This window comes from Macrosteles quadrilineatus, unplaced genomic scaffold, assembly GCF_028750875.1.
Source record: "Macrosteles quadrilineatus isolate MER2022 unplaced genomic scaffold, UCM_ALF_1.0 Scaffold_3__2_contigs__length_128488019, whole genome shotgun sequence".
NCBI lineage: Eukaryota > Metazoa > Arthropoda > Insecta > Hemiptera > Cicadellidae > Macrosteles > Macrosteles quadrilineatus.
The window spans coordinates 69014849-69037492 of NW_026542596.1; the positions used below are offsets into that span (position 1 = coordinate 69014849).

A 22644-nucleotide genomic window follows, 5' to 3' on the forward strand; every position below is an offset into this window, starting at 1 on the left:
AACTATACTTTTGAAGGAGAGCATAAAATGAATATAGATAATCTCCTTACCTATCCTTGTTGTTTTAATGTACGAGTAGTATCATATTAACTAAGTGACGTTTTAAATGGAATAAATAGGATCGAAAACGTATATAAACAACACAATATTTTATAATTAAATCGGTGATACAAATCATACATTTAAAATTAATGACTTTGGATACTGAAGTTGTGTATCAATAGTCAAAACTTTAAGTATCAAAAGGCTGACATTTTGGTATCATACAGATAGTTTTACAGTTTTTTCCACTTCGCCAACCTGATAAAAACAAGAACACTGACAATTATGTTTTGCGTAAATGACTATTTTCCGATCTCTACATCTGTCCTTGAACATTACTACACAAGTTGACCTTGATGTCGAACATTCCGCAATTTCAATTTTAAATTTTTGTAGACATTAAGAGGAAAAAACATTACTTGTTTACTCCGGCAAACAAGAGACCATAATTTCACTTTTTATTCATATACAATTCTTAGAACAGATCCATTAAAGACATGCACGTATTACATGTAGGTTATCACAATACTCACAATACTACCTGTTTGTATTGTATGAACTACAGTGTCTACTCCCTACTCTCTTGTATGTTTTAGAATTGTGAAATATATGAGTTTTTGGAATTATTTTCAATTTCGTTCGGCAATTTTCTTCTTCAGTTCACTGATTTCAAGTCGCAATTAAAACGTCGGTTTGAGTGTTTTGACTAATTCAAAACTTAGAAATGCAGGTCTCAAAGAAAAGCTAAGAATTCACAACAAATGTTGTAATAAAATCAGTTAAGTGAATTATACCATAAAAAACTTCCAATGTATGTTGTATTATCCAAAGGCAAACTGATATATTTTCCATCAGTACACAAATCCATAAGCCTAATTCATCTTTTGACTTTTTTTAATTTATGATCACTGTTTAGGATACTTCGTCCTGAAATAGTTATTTGTGTTGTTTGTAGTTACTAGTGGGCGACGGCTCGTGTGTAAACATTTCTCACGTATGCAGCAAAGGCAGTTTGCACTTGTGTTACACATTATATTTTTCTTACAGTTACTATAAATCATATAATAGTCTCCCAAACACTGTACATGACAAGTTTTAAGGTTAGGTTAAATCCAAACATTAATTGAACGAAATGGGAAACGCTGCACCAGCTGATCGTAGTCGTAATCTTTTAAGTATTTTCAAGCATACACGGATTACGTGCATAGTAAAAGCACGCTGTTTTGTGCTGTTTGGTTGGAGTAGGTCTACTGGTGTGCGCAAAAGTAAAAACTGTGCGCCAAAGTAAGGCTTTCTGTACAAGGAGTTTACTTTGTCGGGTGACTGTTGGAAAAAAAACTGTTCCATGTCCCTCGTATGGTAAAACTTGAACTGAACAAGTCTTAGCACATGATGAAGAGCAATGTGTCATGTACAATGAGCAATACATAATGAAGAGCAAGTCTAATCACAATGTGGCCCATTTACGTAAATTAAAGTCGAGTTTACGTACGAATGAAAACTAAATACACTCAAGTTGATTTGAAAGGAATTTGTACTAAAAGCGAATGTGTTTTAGAGGGTTTACAATACGTTTAGCGGATTTTATACATTTTAACTGGTTATACTTATTTCTATTACAATGCAACGCTACATAACAAACATTTTATTATGTAGTGATCGTGCTTACTAAACTGTAGTTAATTGAAAAAAATCCACTTAACACTTAAAAACTGTTTAAACAATAATTGTATAAACATTATTAATTTGAAAATTATTATGAACTAAAGTTTAAAAATAATTACGGGCTCTATATTGCCTAAAAAATCCGTCCGACAAAAAGTAAAAAAATAAAGTCCTTTACATACTTTGCCTAGTAATGGAATGACTATATTTCAGTTGTAAAGCACAAGTTTTTAGGACAATCCCATATTACTTTGTCCTACACAACTGTGGGCATTCTGAATGACAGGCATCATATACAATACCTAGTCAAAGTGTATACTTTGTGTGTATCTTCACCTGTGGAATTTTAAACGGTTTTTTGTAAGTGAACGGGCCAAACCCTGGTCTTGTATGAAACGATATTGACATTATAGTACTATTTCATACTATGCCTAAAAGATCTAGACACTGTAGAATGTCTAATCTTTCTATAAAATGCCTGGATCTTATACTTTGCTGGTAACATACACTTTATTATTCTGATTAGATAACAAGTAGTCTGTTATGAATTATTCTCTGGTTACTTTATCCGCTTGTGTATTTGTCTAGTCTAGGTCTAGGGCAAGGCTAGACACTGACATTGACACTGAAGTGTCTCCCCTCTTTCTCCCTCATCCTCTCTCTCTTTTTCCCTCTCTTGTCAGTTTCTCAGTTTCTCCGTGTGAGCTGTTCACTGTTGAGCTCGGAAGTAGAACATCTCACAAGGTAAGAAGCATTCGCCTCAAGTTCATTGCTACTTTCACATTGTTTATGAATTATTTGGCGTTACGTTTGCATCCCTGTAATCTTGGGTGGTTTTCGAATTTTGTGGTAGTTTATTTATACAAGCAAAAGTTGAAGTAAGGATTGGGGAAAATAGGATTTAGTATCACTAACTAAGTAGTCACTAGGCCTACTATACACATTAGTATCACTAATGTTGCTTGATTAGATCATGAATTAGATGACTGGTATTTTGCTGGTATTTTCAATAATCATCAAAGTACTGAAAAGTATAATTGAATTTTTTCCCCATAACCCTTACTCAGAGTTTGATAATTATGTTGTCAATGGGTTAAGTGATATTTTTGCAGAATTTCAAAAATGCTGTCCTATAGGAATACACAAGATTTACATTTAACTTTTTCAACATTCCATGTGCCTCATGAGACAGTGTTTATGCAACAACAACAGTTTTGAAACTTTACAAAATTAATAATACTTTTATTGCTCAAGCAATAATTTTTACTCATTTACTTGTACAAGTATCAAAACTACACTAAACAAATTACCTGATTTGCCGGTAAACAACATATTGCATATCGCATATTGCATATCATAATTACCATCCTCTTGACCGTTGACCATGTCTGCATAGGTCGCTTCAATAATGATACAAATATCATAAAACTTACAGATAAAAAAAATACTTCAACATATAATAATTAATTAACTAATAATTAACTTGAGTGTCAGGCGGCATAAAAATATTAAAAATTAACTGAGCATTAAAGTAATCGTCCAAGGAATAAAAGCTCTGTTGGCAACACCACGACTTTAACTTCGGTGTATAATTTGCAATATTCCACCATCAATTTATTCCTATAAATTTTATGAAGTGGAAATTTAAACAAAATTTTTGAAATACCTACTTAATAAATTTTGTAAAGTTATACATTTTTTGGTTCATAAACGGTCAAACGTTTAAATATCTTTGTGGGACACTCTGTATATATTTTCTCTTCAATCTAAGCTGAGGTAGGTATTAGTTTAGTTGGTATGTCATAAACGTGGATTAAGTATCACTTCTCATTGGTAAAGTGATCTAATTTGTATAGTTTTGATATAAAATGTTAATGAAGACTTTTGTTATTGACTAAGATAAAATATTTGTACATTTTTTAATGTTTTACAAATGTTTTTTTTATTGAATTCTATAAATTCTGTTATTTAGTTTTAAGTTTGACATTATCTTTCTTTTCAGTTAGTCTATGCAATGATAAGTTTCTTAAATGTATACAATTATTTTTATTACCTCTAAGGCCAATAAAATTCTTTTTAAGACCGTTATTTAATTTTAAGAGAAGACATTTGATAATATTATAACAATAATGACAAAGCAGCTGTACATTTAGCTATAAGCTCTGTGTGTTATGTGCTAATAAACATGATTTGATTTGTTTTAGCGAATTTCCCTATAGGGAAGTAGCTATTACCGTAGGTCTCATGGTAAGACCTAAGCCCGGGACCGATTTACTTTTTCATTTTGATGTCCCCAGAGGCCAAAAACACCATTCGTTCAAATTTTTATATATCTATATATAGATACTAGCTGTAACCCGCGGGCTTTGTCCCGTTTAACTTCTTAATTTTCAAGATTATCTCGTTCGCATGGCTCAATCACGTCCTGGTTGAAGTTTGTTCGCTACGCTCACTCACCTTTAGGTTGGAGCTCGTTCGCTACGCTAACTCGCCTCCAGGTTGAAGTTCGTTCGCTACGCTCACTCACCTTTTGGTTGCAAATTAGCTGTTGTCATAAATGTAAAAGAAATAATAGTGCTGCACCCTGTTGGTAATCCTTGTAACTTTAATGCTATTGAACATCATAGAACAGAACCAACTTGTTTAATTGAAACAGCTGTTAAGATTCAATAATTCCATTTCTCATAAGGTTAACATGGGAAACTCCAGAGCCACTGGGGCGGAGCCCGAAAGGATTTTTGAAATAAGAATATGCCTATATGTTAATCGGGAATGTGAGCTATCATCATGCCAAATTTCAGCCCAATCCGACCAGTATTTTTCGAGTTTACTTTTCCCATACACACATACAGCAACCACCTCTTTTTTATAATAGTATAGATATATATATATACTAGCAGAGTACCCGTCCTTCGTACGGGGTTGGCATATAAGTATCAAATGCTTATAGCAGTTATGAGTGAGGACATGGTTTAAGAAATTTCGGTTCTTTTTGAAGTTCGTTCGCTACGCTCACTCACCTTTAGGTTGGAGCTCGTTCGCTGCGCTCACTTTCCTTCAGGTTAGCTCGTTCGCTACGCTCACTTGCCTTCAGGTTAGCTCGTTCGCTACGCTCACTCGCCTCCAGGTTGAAGTTCGTTCGCTACGCTCACTCACCTTTTGCTGTTGTCATAAATGTAAAAGAAATAATAGTGCTAGTGCTGCACCCTGTTGGTAATCCTTGTAACTTTTAATGCTATTGAACATCATAGAACATAACCAACTTGTTTAATTGAAACAGCTGTTAAGATTCATTAATTCCATTTCTCATAAGGTTAACATGGGAAACTCCAGAGCCACTGGGGCGGAGCCCCGAAGGATTTTTTGGGATAAAAATATGCCTATATGTTAATCAGGAATGTGAGCTATCATCATGCCAAATTTCAGCCCGATCCGACCAGTAGTTTTTGAGATTAGCTCATACAAACACACACACAGACACCACCTCTTCTTTATAATAGTATAGATAGAAGTATAGATAGATAGATATGTCCACGATAACTTGAGTAATTTTTGTCTGATTTTGATAAAATTTGGTTTGACGGTGTAAGGCAGGATAAACTTGAATGAGTTCGCGAACCAGCATGATCGGACTATGGGAACGGGGGTTTATGGGGGGTTTTATGGGGGGTTTTATAGGGTAAAAATAGGTTTTTCCCATTTTTGACCCTAAAAACACAAAATTTCACAATTTCTTTTTAAACCATTTTGTAGAGCTTAAAAAAACTAATAATTTAGTATATTGAAGCGTTATTATGCGCCTAATTGTTACGGAGAAAATTCAAAAAAATTGTAATTTTAAAATTCCCATGTTATTCTTATGGAGAATAAGTCAACTGTTGTAGTTTGCTTGTTTATGAACATATTTTGATCAAATTTGGAAAATACATTAATTTCTTACTAAACCATAGTACCTTTTAATATTTTACATTAAAAAATTTTTCAAGCAAACCTAAGTACTCATTAAACTAATTCTGTTTAAATAGGGAATAAATGTGATATTTTTAAGGAGACAATTTAGTTTAAATCTAATCAGGCAGATGGAAATTCGCTAAGTCTGCAGGTTTGCTGCGGCGGGGGTATTTTATATACATGATTGGCAGTACTGTTTTTTTTTATATACCAGATAACTTAATACTGGTAAAGGTATTACAGTATACTCAACCATTGACTTTATACTCAACTTTGAGCGACACTCATAAAATGAAGTCAAAATATTTACACTAAAAACATTTGCCATAAACATATTAGAACTGGTCATTTTATTTGGGAATTTTAAGACTCAAAATAAGTTGGATGAATCATGAATCATTAGGATTATCCCACAACGAGAGTAAACAATCAAATAACTGGCAAAACAACATGACATTTGTGTTTTTATTATGTACAAAATACTGTCCATATTCACATGATACATATTGAAAAAAATATTGTAGGGTATGGATTTAAAAATGTCAAGAGAAGTATCGTAATGCTTGCATAATGCATATAGTGTTGTGTTTTTATGTTTAGTTTTTTTTTGGTAAGTTACCTACTCTGTTAAACATTTAACACTACTCCATGGCAAACTTCCAGTGAAACTGGACCATCATAGCTCAACCTACCACTCACACTTTAAACATGTGTTCTGCACTTCTAATAATTTATTTTGTCAGATTATTTTTCAAACTCAACAGGAAGCAGTAGTTAATTTGACAGAATAACAATAAGGAAGCAAGGAAAGATGAGTTTGTAAGGAAGTGTAAAAGAAAATGCAAAAACAAAACAATAATCACCCAATACAGCCCTAGGGATAGAAACTTGGCGTAAGTGGTGAAGAAGATGATATTTACTGTGGAATTTGATGGACAAGATGGTTATGTTATTTACGATGATTGTATAAGATTATTTGCTATTAAATAGCTATTGAAAATTCTATATTGAGAAATCAACATAATCATGGAACTGGATCTCTAAACCTTGTCACAAACACAGCTTACCAACCGTTTTATTGTAAAAATAACACATTTGACATTTGATTTTTCAAGATAAGAGTGTTTTGAACATTCTGTTACAACCTTGCTGTCAAACTTTAGTTTTATATATATTAATAAACATTTAAGTAGCCTACTACTAAAATGTGATTTCAAACAATGATGAGTAATTACTTGCACCTTTTAGCGAATTTCTCAATTAGGGAATAAGCTATTACCGTAGTACTCATGGTAAGACCTGAACCTGGGACCGATTTACTTTTTCCTTTTGAGGTCCCTAAAGGCAAAAAACACCATCTGTTCAAATTTATATTAACAAATTCATATTAATTAGTGTAAATAGGTATATATTTGTCCGTTAGCACGATAACTCGAGGTAACTAATCTAAATATATAAAAGGCAAAGCCCTCACTGACTGACTGACTCACTCACTCACTCACTCATCACTAATTCTCCCACTTCCCACTTACCTAGGAGGCTGAAATTCGGTACACCGATTCTTTGGGCATTAAATAGGAAAACTAAGTTAATACACCAATACATTGTACTTCTAGAAAGTATTGTTTTCCTCATAATGTTTGAGTTTTGAGAAAAAACCCCATGGCTGTAAAGATTATGATTACAAATTTAATGCAACTATTGTGATTTTTCCTAATAAATTTCATTTTTTCACTGTTTACCTTCGGTTTGATGGCAAGCTAATGGGAGAAAGTATGTGTCAGATTGCCGATATAGTTTATTTTAATTTTACATATTAAATATTAGATAATATTGATAATTTACATTAATTATTATTTCTCACAGTAAAGCAATTTTTACAATCAAGAAAGTAATTTAATAACAATAATTCAGAGTAGAAAGAAAGAGTACCCAGTATAGATATTAACTAATATTTCTTTAATCCATTTACTAATCTTCATTAATTTCATAATCTTCATTCATGGTAATTGGCAAGATGTGAACCTAAGGACCTTCATAACAAAAGTCCTGAACTGTAACCAGTCACTAGATAACAATGACTTTGATCTTTACATTACATACCAAATTCTATCAGCATATAATTTTTCCTATAAGGCTAAGACAGCCTTGTGGTTATAGTATCCTTTGTCTGCAGGATTCCAAAATCCCTTGTAAATTTATTGCAATCAGAGAAAACATCCTCCTAATCAAGATAGTTTTCACATGTCTCTCACCATTCACCATTTCAGTGCAAAATATTTTCCCATTCTCAAGATTAGCTTTATCAGTAGGCCTGGTAGATTAATGGATTCTAAATTTGCTATCTTTAAGCCTTGATAACTCGTTTGTTTATTTACTTGCCTAAAATCCAAAGTGGTGAATTTTGTCTGCAGTCTACCTCATAAGAGAAAGTATAAGTATATCAATCCTGCCATCTCGATTCTGTCTATTAACACATACAAATTGAATATATATTCATTCACTTGACAATACAGTCTCTCAAACATTAAAAACGTTGTTTTTGTTACACTTGATTTTTTTAGTTTGTGTGTTTGAACTACACAGTACCAATTTTAATTGATTTAACAGAACATTTTGTTTAATAAATATTTTTAGAATTTTAGGAAAAAGATCTCTCATTCTTTGCCTTTAGAAAAATTTGATTGTTTTTTTTTTTAATGTAACAGAAAATACAGTTTTACAGTAATTGTATGTTCTATATGTTTTACAGTAACTATAAACGTCTTTCCAATTGAATGACATATATTGAATATCAAAGAAGATTTCCAACTTGGGAAAAATCAGTAAAAAGCTGTTGAAAATAATCGCAAATGATTTAAGCAAAATAGTGAGTACTTACCAGGATTCTTCATATGTATATGCACTTTTGTGAACATGTATTGTAACTACTCCGGTGTGGAAGCTGTTTTAGTCAGACAACAATGCTACTGCTCAAGGAACTTTTTAAAAAAAATAAAAAATAATAATAGAGTTGTTATTTATAAAAAAATAAATATTGTTACAGATGTGGGCTCCATGGCAGCAATGGCTGGTGTGGTTAGCCATTCGTCCTGTTGTCGCCGTGTTCTGGACGTTGTCTCACATCTTGTGTATATTTCACCGAAGAAATCCGCTACCTCCAGTCTCCAGCCAGTTGTTGCTCTACAGTGCGTCCGATCTCGCCCGGATGGTCAGGAGTAGAAAGGTAAAGATTGAAAAGCTTAAGTGGATATCGACGAGGCATGGTATGTTTTTTTCCCTCTCGTATCTACGCCAGTGGCATTTTTGCAATGAATTCAAACACTTTTAAGGGAAAGCGGTCCAAACCCATTCAAGTTTTGTGAAAAGATTTTTAACTTTCAGGCATCTTGAAAACAAGGTGATTTTTTCCAAACACAACCCATAAATTACAAATACAGAGAGTGACTGTTTAGGGACATAGTAAGCTGATAACTTGGCACCCCTGATTATTTTACTTCATTACCTGATAAGGATTGTTACATTAATTGATATCTACACGATTTAGAATTATTTGGAATTTTTATGAATAAGAATCAGCATGGTTTTTTTTACAAAACCCACTTTAAAAGACTTCTGGGGAAAAAGTAAGTATTGTGCTGTATTAATTTATCTTTAAATTTATCATATTCTGTAGGCTTTTTGATTCACTAGGTACTGGAGTCTCACCTGGAAACTGAATTGCAAACCTTTCTTGATTTATTACAAACTGTACCATATTGTACAATATTTCCACAAGTTTCAAGTCGAGTTGAGCAAGACATGTAATGGCAAGGCAAGGATGGCTTCAGAAATAAAAAGAATTATTTATTTAAATAAAATTTATTTAAATTTATTTTATTTAAACAATGTAAATTTTAAGTTGCATTGCAAAGTAGGAGCAAGCGGGACAAAACAATTGATCTTCAATGTGTTCTTCTATACAATTATATAAGCTTTGAGCTTGCGAAAATGTAATATTGTGGGTTATTTACAATAAATTCCAAGTAACGTACAGACAACAATACAACACTGCTAATCAGCTGATCGGCAATGAAGTAAATAGAGCAGGATTGCCAACCTGTGAGCTTGTTTGTCTCTAACAGCGACTCCTCTATATTTGTAATTTATTTTGGTTGCATTTTATAAAAAACACCTAGTTGTTTAGTTGTCAGCTGAACTGCAGCGTGATAGTTTCCAAAACTACAATTTTCATAAAAAAGAATGGAAAGAAATATCCATATATGTCCCAAAATATGAAAATACTTTGGAATCTTCAGGTATGGGTCGCCTTCTCACATAAGTTTCTTAAGGCATAAGTTTAGCTTGCATGAAGTAAGCTTATAACCAAGAAAACATCAAAGTATGAAGTTTATGCATGTTATATTGTTACATTGCTGTATGATATATTGTTTCAGGTCCATTGCCAAGATATAATACAAGCATATGTAACCAGAATAAAGGAGGTGAACCCCATCATCAATGCAGTGGTGCAGTCTAGGTTTGACCAGGCATTGGAGGAGGCTAAGAAGGTACAATATATAATAGTCACTTAACTTAGGTACCGGTAGCTATCAGTAAACTAAACAATAATAATTCTATAAACAAGAATACCCCCGCCGCAGCAATCCTGCCGACTAAGCGAATTTCTATTTGTCTGAATTGATTTTCAGTTAAATATATTTTAATAACATTAGGTTTAACGAGTACCTAGGTTTTTCTGCTACAAGGAAACTAATAAAGTGTGTTTTTGAGTAAAATATTGATAGCTTAGTACAAAATAGATAAATTTGCCAAGTTTGATCAAAATATATCCATAAACAAGCAAACTACAACATTTGACAATATTCTCCATAAGAATAACATGGGAATTTTAAATTTACTATTTTTTTAATTTTCTCCGTTACTAATAATTGAACAAAAATACTTTTATATACTATATTATTTGTTTTTTTAAGCTCTTTAAAAAGGTTTAAAGAGAAATCGGGAAATTTTGTGTTTTGAGGGTCAAAAGTGAGAAAAACCAATTTTTACCCCATAAAACCCCCCGTAAAGCCCCGTTCCCATGGTCCGATCATGCTGGTTCGCGAACTCATTCAAGTTTATCCCGCTTTACACCTTTAAACCAAATTTCATCAAAATCGGACAAAAATTACTCAAGTTATCGCGTTCACGGACGTATATATATATATATATATATATATATAAATAGCAATAACTCATATAAATCTCAGGTGGAGAGTTGATGTTCAAATTTTTATATATGTATATATATATATATATAGACTTATATATATATATATATATACATATATAAAAATTTGAACGAATGGTGTTTTTGGCCTCTGGGGACATAAAAATGAAAAAGTAAATCGGTCCCAGGTCTAGGTCTTACCGTGCCACCTACGGTAATAGCTACTTCCCTATAGGGAAATTCGCTAACATTGTAAAAGGGAGTTTAAATCTTACATCCACCATTCCATACCTCCCAAAATGTTCATGCAATACTTCTGGTTGATAATTTTACTTTGGGTTTATTGGTTTATTGAACATATTTGTTATTTCAACATTCAGTCATCGTTTTATCACCAGATTTTCAATCATCACAAACTAAGGCCCGATTTCACCAAATTCTCTCTAACGATGGTTTAGTTAAACTTCGGTTAAAACTAACCGATGATTTAAACCACAGTTAAGGAAATCTGGTTTCACCAACGAAAACGCGTCAAAACTAACGCTGGTTTTATAAACGAGAGTTTAGAGTAAAATCCAGGTGGCGGTGGCAGTGAACTGTCATAATACCGGGGGTGGGCAGATTTTCCCATCCTTGTTAGTCAGTCGTGACGTCATCGTTGATGCGATGCAACTATCGTACTGGTATCGCATAGCTCCACAAGTCAATAGTCGATATCGAATACCCCTAATTTACAACTTTACAGAATCGCTGAAACGAAACGCTTCCATATTCTTTCTCGAATCTTGGTTAGGTTAAGTTAGATACTTAGCAACTTATAAAAGTGGACTGCGGAGAGATACACATGCAAGCAAGAATTGATCCTAAACCTTGAACTAATTTTGTGACCTTTGTGAATTCTGAATACCCATAGGCTGGCCATATTGGGAATGGGATATAGATTCCAATAGGTCTATGTTAATAGATTTGGAAGCTTTAAGTTAGCTGGGCTTCAGAAGTCTTTAACACTGCTTTAAAGTTTATAGGCCAGGTCTAAACCGTGTAGATGATTAGAGGTTGGATCTTCATTGCTATTTTGATGCCATGCCTTTGAATTATAAAGAGGATTATTACCAAAATAATAGGACCTAGGACTTGCAAAGTAGGCTACATAGCCTCTTGTATCAAACCTTGACTTTGCCTATTGCATGATTGTAATGCTGAAGGACAATAAAAACATTCTGATTCTGATTCTTGGTGTTCAATTAGGCTATGCCTGTTATGTTATTTTTGGCCTACGTCTAAATTAAGCATTTGAAATAACCAACTTGATAAGTCCAACATTGTTGAATGAAAATCAGTAAAATAAAGTCCAATAATCTTGTTAAAGATCCCCGAAATTATGTTCCATTAAAAATTACGAAGATAGTTTTTTCTAGGTAGTTGCCCTTACATAATTAAAATGACCGAAAACATAGTTGTGGGCGTACGGATTTTGGCCATAACCTTTACAATAGCTTTAAGTTCTTGTTTATTATATCTTTTACTTGGCCACAAGCCAAGTCCAACTTGGTTATAAGCTCCTTTTTACCGATAATACAATTAGATTTGCGTATGAGCGGTAAATTTAAATTACAGACCGTTCTATAACTTTAGTTTAAAAGGGTTTTCTACTGTGACTATCAGAATCATACTTCATATTCATAGATTCAGATTGTAGAGAAACAACCTTAACCTACATTAATAACAACCTACAACCATAACCAATAACCACGATGTTAACGAATTCGACGCGAATAACGATCAAAATATCGATATACGATATTTAGAACTACATCAACTTCCCGAATCGATCGAACCAACGATGACGTCACGACTGACTAACAAGGATGGGAAAATCTGCCCACCAATACCGGGCTGTTACGGGAGCAAGTAAACGTAAACATAACCTAGAAAATAGATCAGTGTCACTGAGCTCAGTGATCAGTGTCTAGTCTATGAGGTAGTGAAAACAAAACTGGAGACAGCAAGCTTACAGGAATACAATGGATTCTGAGCAAAATAACAATAGAAAGCAAGAATAAATACAAAAAAATTAACATTAGTAAATAAAGGCAAGGCAATGTTGATCAAACTTATTCGAGGAACAAATTGGTTGAGTTTTGCGGTCAAGTCAAGACTCATCAATCCAACTTTTTACAGGGTTAGGGTTGTTCAATATTCTGTTTGTCCACTAACCAGTTTGGTACATTTGAAGTAGTGAAAAAAACTGGAGACAAAAGAATTACAAGAACGAGACACAATAAAGATAACACCAAAATAATCATTTTCTATAAAATACTAGCAGAATAGGTTTAGATTTTGCTTTAATTACGTCTGTGGTCTGACCGAACGCAAAACAATTGTTTGAACGTTGGGTTAGGGTTACCCAAAGCCGGGAGAAGGAAAAGGCAGCCTTTTTTTCGAGCAATGAAATAATAAATTTGATAATGTTGGTAGAAGAGCCGGGACACTCTTTTTAGCCGGGATAAAAGAGTACGGCTCTTGATCGAAAATCAGTCCAATGCGGTCGCTGATCACAGATATAACTTACGCCTGAACTAAAAACCTTGTGGGATAACCTAAAACAATGCAATGGATAGCCTATTTCCTAAAGAAAAAGGCTAAACGTTTTGATGGTTCATATCTAATAATAAAATCAATTTCATCTTTGTTATTAAAATTATTAACCCTTTATCTTATCCACCTAGTTCGGCAAACAACATAGGCTACTCTTCATCGCAATCACCCAACCACTTTCTAAAGCAAATTCGTTTCGTATTCTCTTCTACCATTTGGCTTTTCCATATAAACTTTAACCTTAAATACATCTGATATTTCCTTAACGAAGGATTAAAGAAGTTAACCGGTCAAAATTGGGCAGTTAATTATCTAACGACGGTTTAGTCTTAACTAGCTCTAACGGCGGGTGGTGAAATCCGATTTCGTCAGTTAAGAGAACTGCAGTTAGAGCATAGTTTAACGGCGGTTTAAGAGTTTGGTGAAATCGGGCCTAAACAAACTCACTTTGAAATAAACGTATAATTCGTATAATTCATGCGGATAAAAACAGCACCAACATAACCAGTAACGAATACAGCTGATAAAGTACCGTAGTTAAGGATTTAATCGGAGGAGGAGGACATTTGGATTTGGAATTCTAAAGCAAATTGTAATAACAGATTCCTTTATTTGTACAGATTGACGCCATGTTGGCAGAGACGTTATGTACTGAGGAAGAATTAGCCAGGGACAAGCCATTGCTGGGAGTACCTATAACAATCAAGGAGAGTATACCAGTCAAAGGTATGAATGTGCTAGTGCTATGATTGTCCCATCATGAATTAGATACAATTACAAGAAACAGACATAGTTAGTACCTTTCACCATATATATCTACTATTGTGAATTAGGTATCTCATCCCCATGATGACATTTTTGCCAGTTTCAGATCAATAAGGGTTTATGCAAGACTGACGATAAATTTGCAAGTGTAGACCAGCCTTTCATTATAATATCTCCTGAAAAATTAACGAATAGCTATAAGTTAGATTGCATGCTAAAATATAATGATGCACTAAAATAACACACTAAATACTATTAACAAAAAAATAATTCATTGAGGGTTAACTAATTGCAAAAAGATCTTTTTACCTCACCTACTATCATCTGATGACATAACTAAAAGAGAAGGAGGATAACATGTTTAACCATTGTGCTATAGTTTCTTATTATGTATGTACTGTATTTGTAAACAAATATAACACTTGAACTCAGAAGAATTTCTTCATCTGAAAGTGAATTTGTTGCTAAATTCTCTACACAGATTACATTCTGCTGGTCATGAATTCTAGCACCTCTCACACTGTTTATTTTCCACTGCATATAACTAGCACCCGAGCTGGAGGTTTATAGCTGTTTAAAATTCAATTACCTCTTACTGTCAGATGATCTGCATTTCTAACAACAGAGATCAGAACAAACCAACATTATAAATACCCTTGCTACAGTGTTCCTGCAGATTAAGTGAATTTCCATTTGCTTGATCGGATTTTCACTAAAATTATTTCTTGAAATATGTCACATATATTCTCTATTTAAATCACTATAAGTTTAACGAGTAGCCAAGTTTGTTGCTACATGAAAGGTAATATAGTTTGGTTTTAGTGAAATTTGTATTGGTTTATAGCTTGGAATAAAATAAATAAATATTGAAAATTTTGATCAAAATATTCATAAACATGCTACTGTGCATCAATTTACTTATTCTCCATGTTAAAATTTTTTAGAAATTTCTGTGCAAACATTTATACTTTAAAACAACGCTTCAACAAATTATTTTCCCTACAGACACCCGACAAAGTGGGCTTCCTTGCACAGATTATAGTACAGAAAGCCATACTTTGGCGCACAGTTTTTTCTTTGCCGCACACCAGTATTCCAACCAAACAACACAAATTAACAGCATACTTTTATTATACACGTAATCCGTGTACGCTTGAAAAAAATAAACACTTAAAAATATTACGACTACGATCAGCTGGTGCAGCATTTCCCATTTCGTTCAATGTTTGGATTTAACCTAACCTAAAAACGTATTGTACAGTGTTTGAAAGACTAATTATTTATATGCTTTATAGTAACTGTAGGAAAAATATAAGGTACTTACGTATTAAACGGAGGCCACATTTTGTCAGCGCGCTGCGGCGGTTATGTTAGGTTGGGTTATCATAATAGAAAGTATAACTCGTCTGGTATCGTTCGATTCATAACGAAGCGAGGAAAGTCCTACACACATAAAATTTACGATAACCCAACCTAACATAACCGCCGCAGCGCGCTGACAAAATGTGGCCTCCGTTTAATACGTAAGTACCAAATATAATGTGTAACACGAGTGAGTCAAAAACCAAACCTACCTATTTTTTGTTGCCTATTGTTTTAGAAGTGCGGTCATGCTGGTTCGCATACTAGTTATTTACTATGAGACTTACGGTAATAGTGTTTTCCCTATATGGGAGATTTGCTAATAGAGGCTGACGTATGTGTGTAGGTATGAGCAACAACGCTGGTGTACCCAACAGGTCCAGAGTTGCTAAAGAAGACTCTGATGCGGTGGCTAGACTGAGGACTAGAGGAGCCGTAGTTCTGGCTGTATCCAACACGCCAGAGTTGTGTCTGAGCTGGGAGACGTACAACCCTGTGACGGGGAGGACCAACAACCCTTACAACACTGCGAGAACATCCGGGGGCTCCTCAGGTGGAGAGGTTTGAACAATTTGTTCATGGTTCTTGGTTTTGGTTTGGTTCTTGGTTGGATTCATTCTTTGTAAGGATCATTACAAGTCCTGTGATTGTCTACACATGTGGTGTCTGTTCTCTACTGTTTTACAGAATTGTTTCTTTAGACCTTCAAAATTAAACACCAATAGTGATCTTGCCGTTCTTGCATTTGAAATTCCCTGATAAGAGTTAAGATGTCGTCCAATGACAAAAGGAAGTCTACTTCCGTTATTTGTATTCAGTAAATTAAAAAATAACTTTATTAGCATTCAGTGTAACACATTTAATGGAACATTCCAGCAAAATTTTCCATTTTATCTTTAACATGAGCAATCTCGGATTTTACTAATTACATTGTTTCCCCAACACAATAACAAAAACAATAATTAGATGTTGTATGACATCATCTCACAGAGATATTTGAAATAATCGTTGTCGTATTAGTTAAAGCTTTCTCAAATAAATTAATTAGTGAATAGAGTAAATAAACAACACATGGGGTAGTAGGGGTGTAGGGTAATTCAACAAACCACATTAGATGGGTTTGTACTGTACCTTATTTATTTGAGATATACTGATATGTTGACAGAATCTTTCTCTATTTTTATTCTAAATGTGATTTTTAATTTACATTTTAATACTAGGGGGTTAAGCCATAGATAAAACATACTCCCTTAGTAGATTTCTCATCCTTATGGAACAGCTGAAGACAATTTTATTGTTAGTTCTGTACGGTTTATGTAGAGGTCGTGTTTTGTTTACAATTTGTTTCCCGTTATTACAGCCATTTAAAACCTCGTTTAACCAAATAATACGATCTAATCATAAACAATAACTAGTCCCCTAGTTATATAACCAAACAGGAAAGCACAATTCAAGAAATTAACCCCAAAATAATAGAAACAAAGTATCGACGACACTAGCGCCCATGTGTCACGTACATAAACTAGACACGAAAAACGTGCTTCAAAATTTGCAATGGGATGAGAAGTCTACTTGTGTTGGTTAGTCTATGGTTAAGCATAAATAACACTCACAAACTTCAAATAATTTACCAAAACAAGCTTTGTTCCTTAAAATTAGTAGTTTGTACAGTACCGGTACAATCCTTCTTATTTGGAAAAATTGGGACAACAATAAACACATTATGTGTAAATTTAGTATGCAATATACCATTGACTTTTGTATAGGTACTAAAATAGACATCTCATCTATATGGACCAGTGGTACGCAATTCTTTTTATTGATAAAGAAAAACATAGATGAATGAGGCAGCTACGATTGTGCTAGTGACTAAATAGTATATTTCATTACTAGGACCGAAAGTGGCATTTTCCGGCGCGCGCTCAAGTTTTTGTGTGAGGCGAAGCCGAACACAGGGAACCCCAATTTCACGTGTGAGGCGAAGCCGAGTATGTGAGAGCTATTTTCACGTACGAGGCGAAGCCGAGGACGGGAATAATGGAGCAAGTGCCGGATAATAACTTTCGGTACGAGTTATGAACGATACTTTTCATCACGACGCAAAAATACACAAACACAGAATAGCAGACCTCAGTAATATTACAACTAATTTATTTCTCAATTAATTTGATTAGCATCAAAATAAAATAAAATCTTCTAAAAGGATACGTACGTATATTTTCGATTAATTTTAGAACTAAAAATAAAAGAAAATACTCTAAAGGAAACTTACGTATTTTTTCAATAAATTTGGATTAAACCATAAAATAAAACAATAAAAGAACTTTTGACTATACATACAGCTGATCGAAATCATTAAATTATATCGTAACAAAACACTAGCGCACGTAGTGAGTAAATGGATAACTAATTGAGAGCGAGGGAAAGTAAATTTAGAGCGAGGGAAAATCAGCTGATCGATTTTCCCTCGCCCTAAATTAGAGCTTGGGAAACGACTACTTTCATTGATGTCAGATGTTATCAAAAATAGTTACTTTCGTTAAGGAGTGATGAAAACTCTATTTTCTTCCTTATCTTTTGTTACTACTGAGATAGTTGATGTTATATGTAAGAAGGTTACAATAAGTCATCCTATTAGTTTATCTTGGTAAAAAAATCTGCATATGCGAACTGCATATAAGGAAGAACTTATATGTAAGCGCAATCTATCAGTGCCTCACTTCAACTTCGTCCAATTTGGTTAAAATATTAACGACAACTTTAATTAAACGACTCAATGAGTCAACTACTGTAATAAGTAGTAAAAACAAAGTGTTTAGTGGTATGTGCGAATCATACACAGAGAAACGTCTAATCCATACAAAGTTTGTATCAAGCAGATTCGAAGATAATCTAGTGTTATGTATTTGTAATGTTTATCTTCATTAACATTTTATCTTTACTCTATCCTCCTAATACATAGCATTTAGATAAAATAAAGTATTGTTTTCGTCAACATTTTTTAGTTTTGGGTGGAAACTTGTTTTGGAAATTCCTTCTAAACCCAAAAAAGGGGTTTTCAAAGTGATGTCTGTATTTACTTCAACAGTTTTTGCAATTTTTATGATTTTAACAAAAACCTATAACATTTGATACAATCCACACCTGTAATCCATTTTTCATGAAATTTGGCATGTACTTATTAAGGTATCTTTCAGCACTCTTTCCCCCTTTAAGTTACCTATTGTAATTGTTTTGAATTTTTTGCCCGTGAAAGTAGTTAGGATGTTCAATTTTAATGTCAAGCTAATATATTAAAGTATGAGTCAGTTTGCTGACCGTTTATTTATTTATGCTAATGTTTGTATGTTGTTTGTATACCGGAGTAGCAACTATATTTGGTGAACATTTCGGGAAGCCAAAAGCAACAAACAAAATATCGAAAAACTTGACATACCAGAAGTACACAAATGGAAGTTCTGTATATGGGCTTATTACCAAAAACCATTACTATAATAAACCTACAGAAAACAGTTACAGCAGTGCTTTTAAAAGCCTAATTGAAGATTTTAAAAGAAAAAATCTTAAGAGCTTGACGTGTTCCCCCATGGGTTGCCTGCGAGATAAAATATCACCTGAGACATTCATTAAAAACATAACTGAATTTCAAGAAGAAACTGGTGCCTATGTTAACATCATTATTTATGACAGACTGCCCTTCAAAAAGTCAAAAAATGGCATCACAAATAAAGAGTTGCAAGAAAAAATAGAAGAACTGACTCTACAACAACAAAAATTTCCTCCCTTAAATCACAAGACCATGCCTCCACTGAAGATGTCCGATGCCTGCGCTGACCCTCCGAACTCCCATCAACACCAGCTGCTCGTATCCAAAAATCAATCTGTCACAGTAGACCTGACACAGCAGACTAGTAGCCAACCACATCCACCTGCATCACCTGTCTCAGCGGCTCCCCTCAACCCTCAGCAGCTGATTGAATCATCGCCAGTGAAATTTGTGTGTGATGTGAATATGGGCAATAATGTGTTTACATCAAGCTCTGTGAGTAATATAAGCAATTCACCCTTTAATGTTACTAAAAGTATATGTAGCAATCTGAATCATGCTAGTGACCCTTGTGCCTCGCCTTTTTTAGTATTAAAAAAGTAGTTTCAACAACAAAAAATAAAATAGATAAGATTAAAGTCTTCCACCAAAACATTCAACATTTGAGCTCTAGAATTGATATCTTAGAAATTGCAATTGATGAAATTTGTCCACACATAATAATTTTAACAGAACACGATGTTAAAAACTATGAGATGTCACGAATAAACATCAAAAACTATCAAATTAATGCTTTCTACTCCAGGCAAAATACAAATAAAGGTGGGGTTCTAATTCTTTCTCAAACTAATATTAAGTGGAAGCAGGTGGTTTTCCCTCAATTATTTTATGACCAACTATTAGAAGATAAAATGTTTGAATTTTGTGCTGCTAGTTACAGTATAAGTAATTATAAATTTGTAGTTGTAGGATTGTATAGATCCCCTGCTTCTGATACTGTTACTTTTTTAAATAGACTAGACATTTTGATAGATTTTATAAGTAAAAAATATGACTCAATAATAATAGGAGGTGACATAAATATTAATGTTTTGAAAAATAATAGAAATTATAGATTATTGACAGAAATTCTTATAAGTAATGCTATGTGTTATTTGGTAGATTTTCCCACCAGGGTAGTAGATAACACAAAAACTGCTATTGACAATTTTTTTGTTAAAAATATAGATAAGTCTAACATGGTGGTAGAAGGAATCATAACATGTCTATCTGATCACGACGGTCAAATTTTGTCAATTAATGTTCCAAATCAACAACAAAAAAAGAAACAACCTTTTAAAAAGGAGATGCGTAAATTTTCTCCTGAAAACATTAGTAATTTTTCAAATCTATTAAGGAAGGAATCGTGGGAAGATGTGTATTTTGCCCCTGTTGAGTTTAAATATGATTTGTTTTACAATACTTTTAATTACATTTTCAATCAAGCTTTTCCTAAAACTTTAATCACTTTAAAAAACAATAGTAAAAATTGGGCTACTAAAGACATCAGAAGTACAAATAATCAAATTGTTCAATTAACAAGAGAAATTAGAAGAACTAGGAACTCTAAGTTATCAAAATTATGTAAAAAATTGAAATGTAACCTCAAGCATATGTTAGTAAAATCAAAAAGGGAACATTTTGAGAAGAAAATTAATAACTCAAATAATGTACAAAAAACTGTGTGGGGTCTGATTAACTCAGAGATCGGGGATAAGCCCAGAAACAGAGTCAATAATGTTCAGTTAAATATTGAAGGAAAGAAAGTATCAAATCCAAAAATTGTGTCTAATTATTTTAATGACTATTTTTCTAGTATAGTTAAAGACAGTAATCCAAATGTTAATGCTTTGAATATTCAAAATAACTCGAAATGTCAAAGTATAGCAGATAGACTACTTAAACCTATGTTCTGTTTTACTCCTGTAAACAGTGATGAGGTGGAAAAAATCATTACCTCATTGAAAAGTACGAAGTCGAGTGGGTATGATGAGGTCCCAGTAACTGTGTTGAAGGAAGTGAAAAGGGATATCAGTAAAATTCTAAGTCATCTGATCAATTCTTCATTTATCACTGGTTCATATCCAACTAAATTTAAAAAATCTAAAATTATCCCGGTACCAAAAAAAGGTGATGCTTCAGATGTAAACAACTATCGTCCAATATCTCTGCTTCCATCTTTATCTAAAGTTTTTGAAAAAATAGCTTCAATCCAGTTAAGTAATTATTTAGAAAAATACAATTTATTGGATGATATTCAACACGGCTTTAGATCTGGTAGATCAGTTGTTAGTGCCGCAGTCTCATTTGTGGAATCTGTAATTGAGTCTGTTGACCAAGGAAAATTTACAACTGGCATTTTTTTGGACTTGTCTAAAGCCTTTGACAGTGTAAAGCACTCAATTTTATTACAAAAATTACAATCTTTAGGAATATCGAAAAATTCTCTAAATTGGTTTCAGTCATATCTTTGTGACCGCAGTCAGTATGTCGAAGTAACGTTTCTATCAAACTCAAATAAACTTATTAGTATATCTTCAGAAACTCGCCCTGTTAAATTTGGCGTCCCACAAGGTTCAATATTAGGTCCTCTGTTATTTTTATGTTATATGAAAAACATTGAAAATGCCTTATTATTCCAACCTAATTCAAAATTAATTTTATATGCCGATGATTCAAACTTGAAATTATCATCAGAGACTTTGGAAGAAACTGAAGTAAATTGTAAACTAGAATTAGAAAACATCAATAAATTTCTCAAGGATCATAATTTATTTTTGAATGTAGGAAAAACTAATTGTATTAATTTTAAAACAAAACAAAACAGAAATAAGAGAAAACCAGTGATAGATTTGAATTCTCAGCAAATTATAACAAAACCAAATGCTCAGTTTCTTGGCTTAACTATTGATCAGCATTTAGATTGGAATAACCATGTGGACAAAATTTTACCAAAAATTAGTTCTGGAATATTTGCTTTGAGGAAAATGTCCTTTTATTGTAATATTGAAACAATGCGTAAAATCTATTTTGCATACATACATTCCCATATTGCTTTTGGGATTTGTTTATTTGGAGCAACTTCAAAAATTAATCTTGAAAATATATTAAAAAAACAAGAATATGCAATTAGAATAATGCTAAAACTACAGCGTGATGCCTCTGTGAAAAAACACTTTGTTGAACTCAATATTTTGACAGTCTACGGACAGTATATTTTTGACTGCATTTTAATGGCAATTAAGAAAGCTGATTCTTGTCCTTCAGATTATATTTCAACCCTTCATAAATACAATACTTGACATAAAGACTCCATAATAACATATAAACATCAAACAAAATTTTTTGAAAAGAAACCTTCCTACATCGGTCAAAGATATTTAAATACAATTCCAAAAGAAATTAAAAAAGAAAGTAATAGAAACAAATTTAAAAGAAGATTAAAAGAATATCTGATTAAAAT

At 33.1% G+C, this 22644-nt stretch overlaps 1 protein-coding gene across 1 annotated transcript in view; it reads left to right on the forward strand.

The window, feature by feature from the left end:
• The first annotated feature begins 2415 nt into the window (after positions 1–2415).
• LOC128991151 (fatty-acid amide hydrolase 2-like) overlaps positions 2416–22644 on the forward strand; it is a 33624-nt gene continuing 13395 nt past the window's right edge. The window contains exons 1-5 of the mRNA XM_054413919.1: positions 2416–2451; positions 8705–8884; positions 10095–10208; positions 14089–14194; positions 15942–16156. Of these exons, the coding sequence (XP_054269894.1) occupies positions 8705–8884; positions 10095–10208; positions 14089–14194; positions 15942–16156 (615 nt within the window). The 5' untranslated portion in view covers positions 2416–2451. The remainder of the gene's footprint in view (positions 2452–8704; positions 8885–10094; positions 10209–14088; positions 14195–15941; positions 16157–22644) is intronic.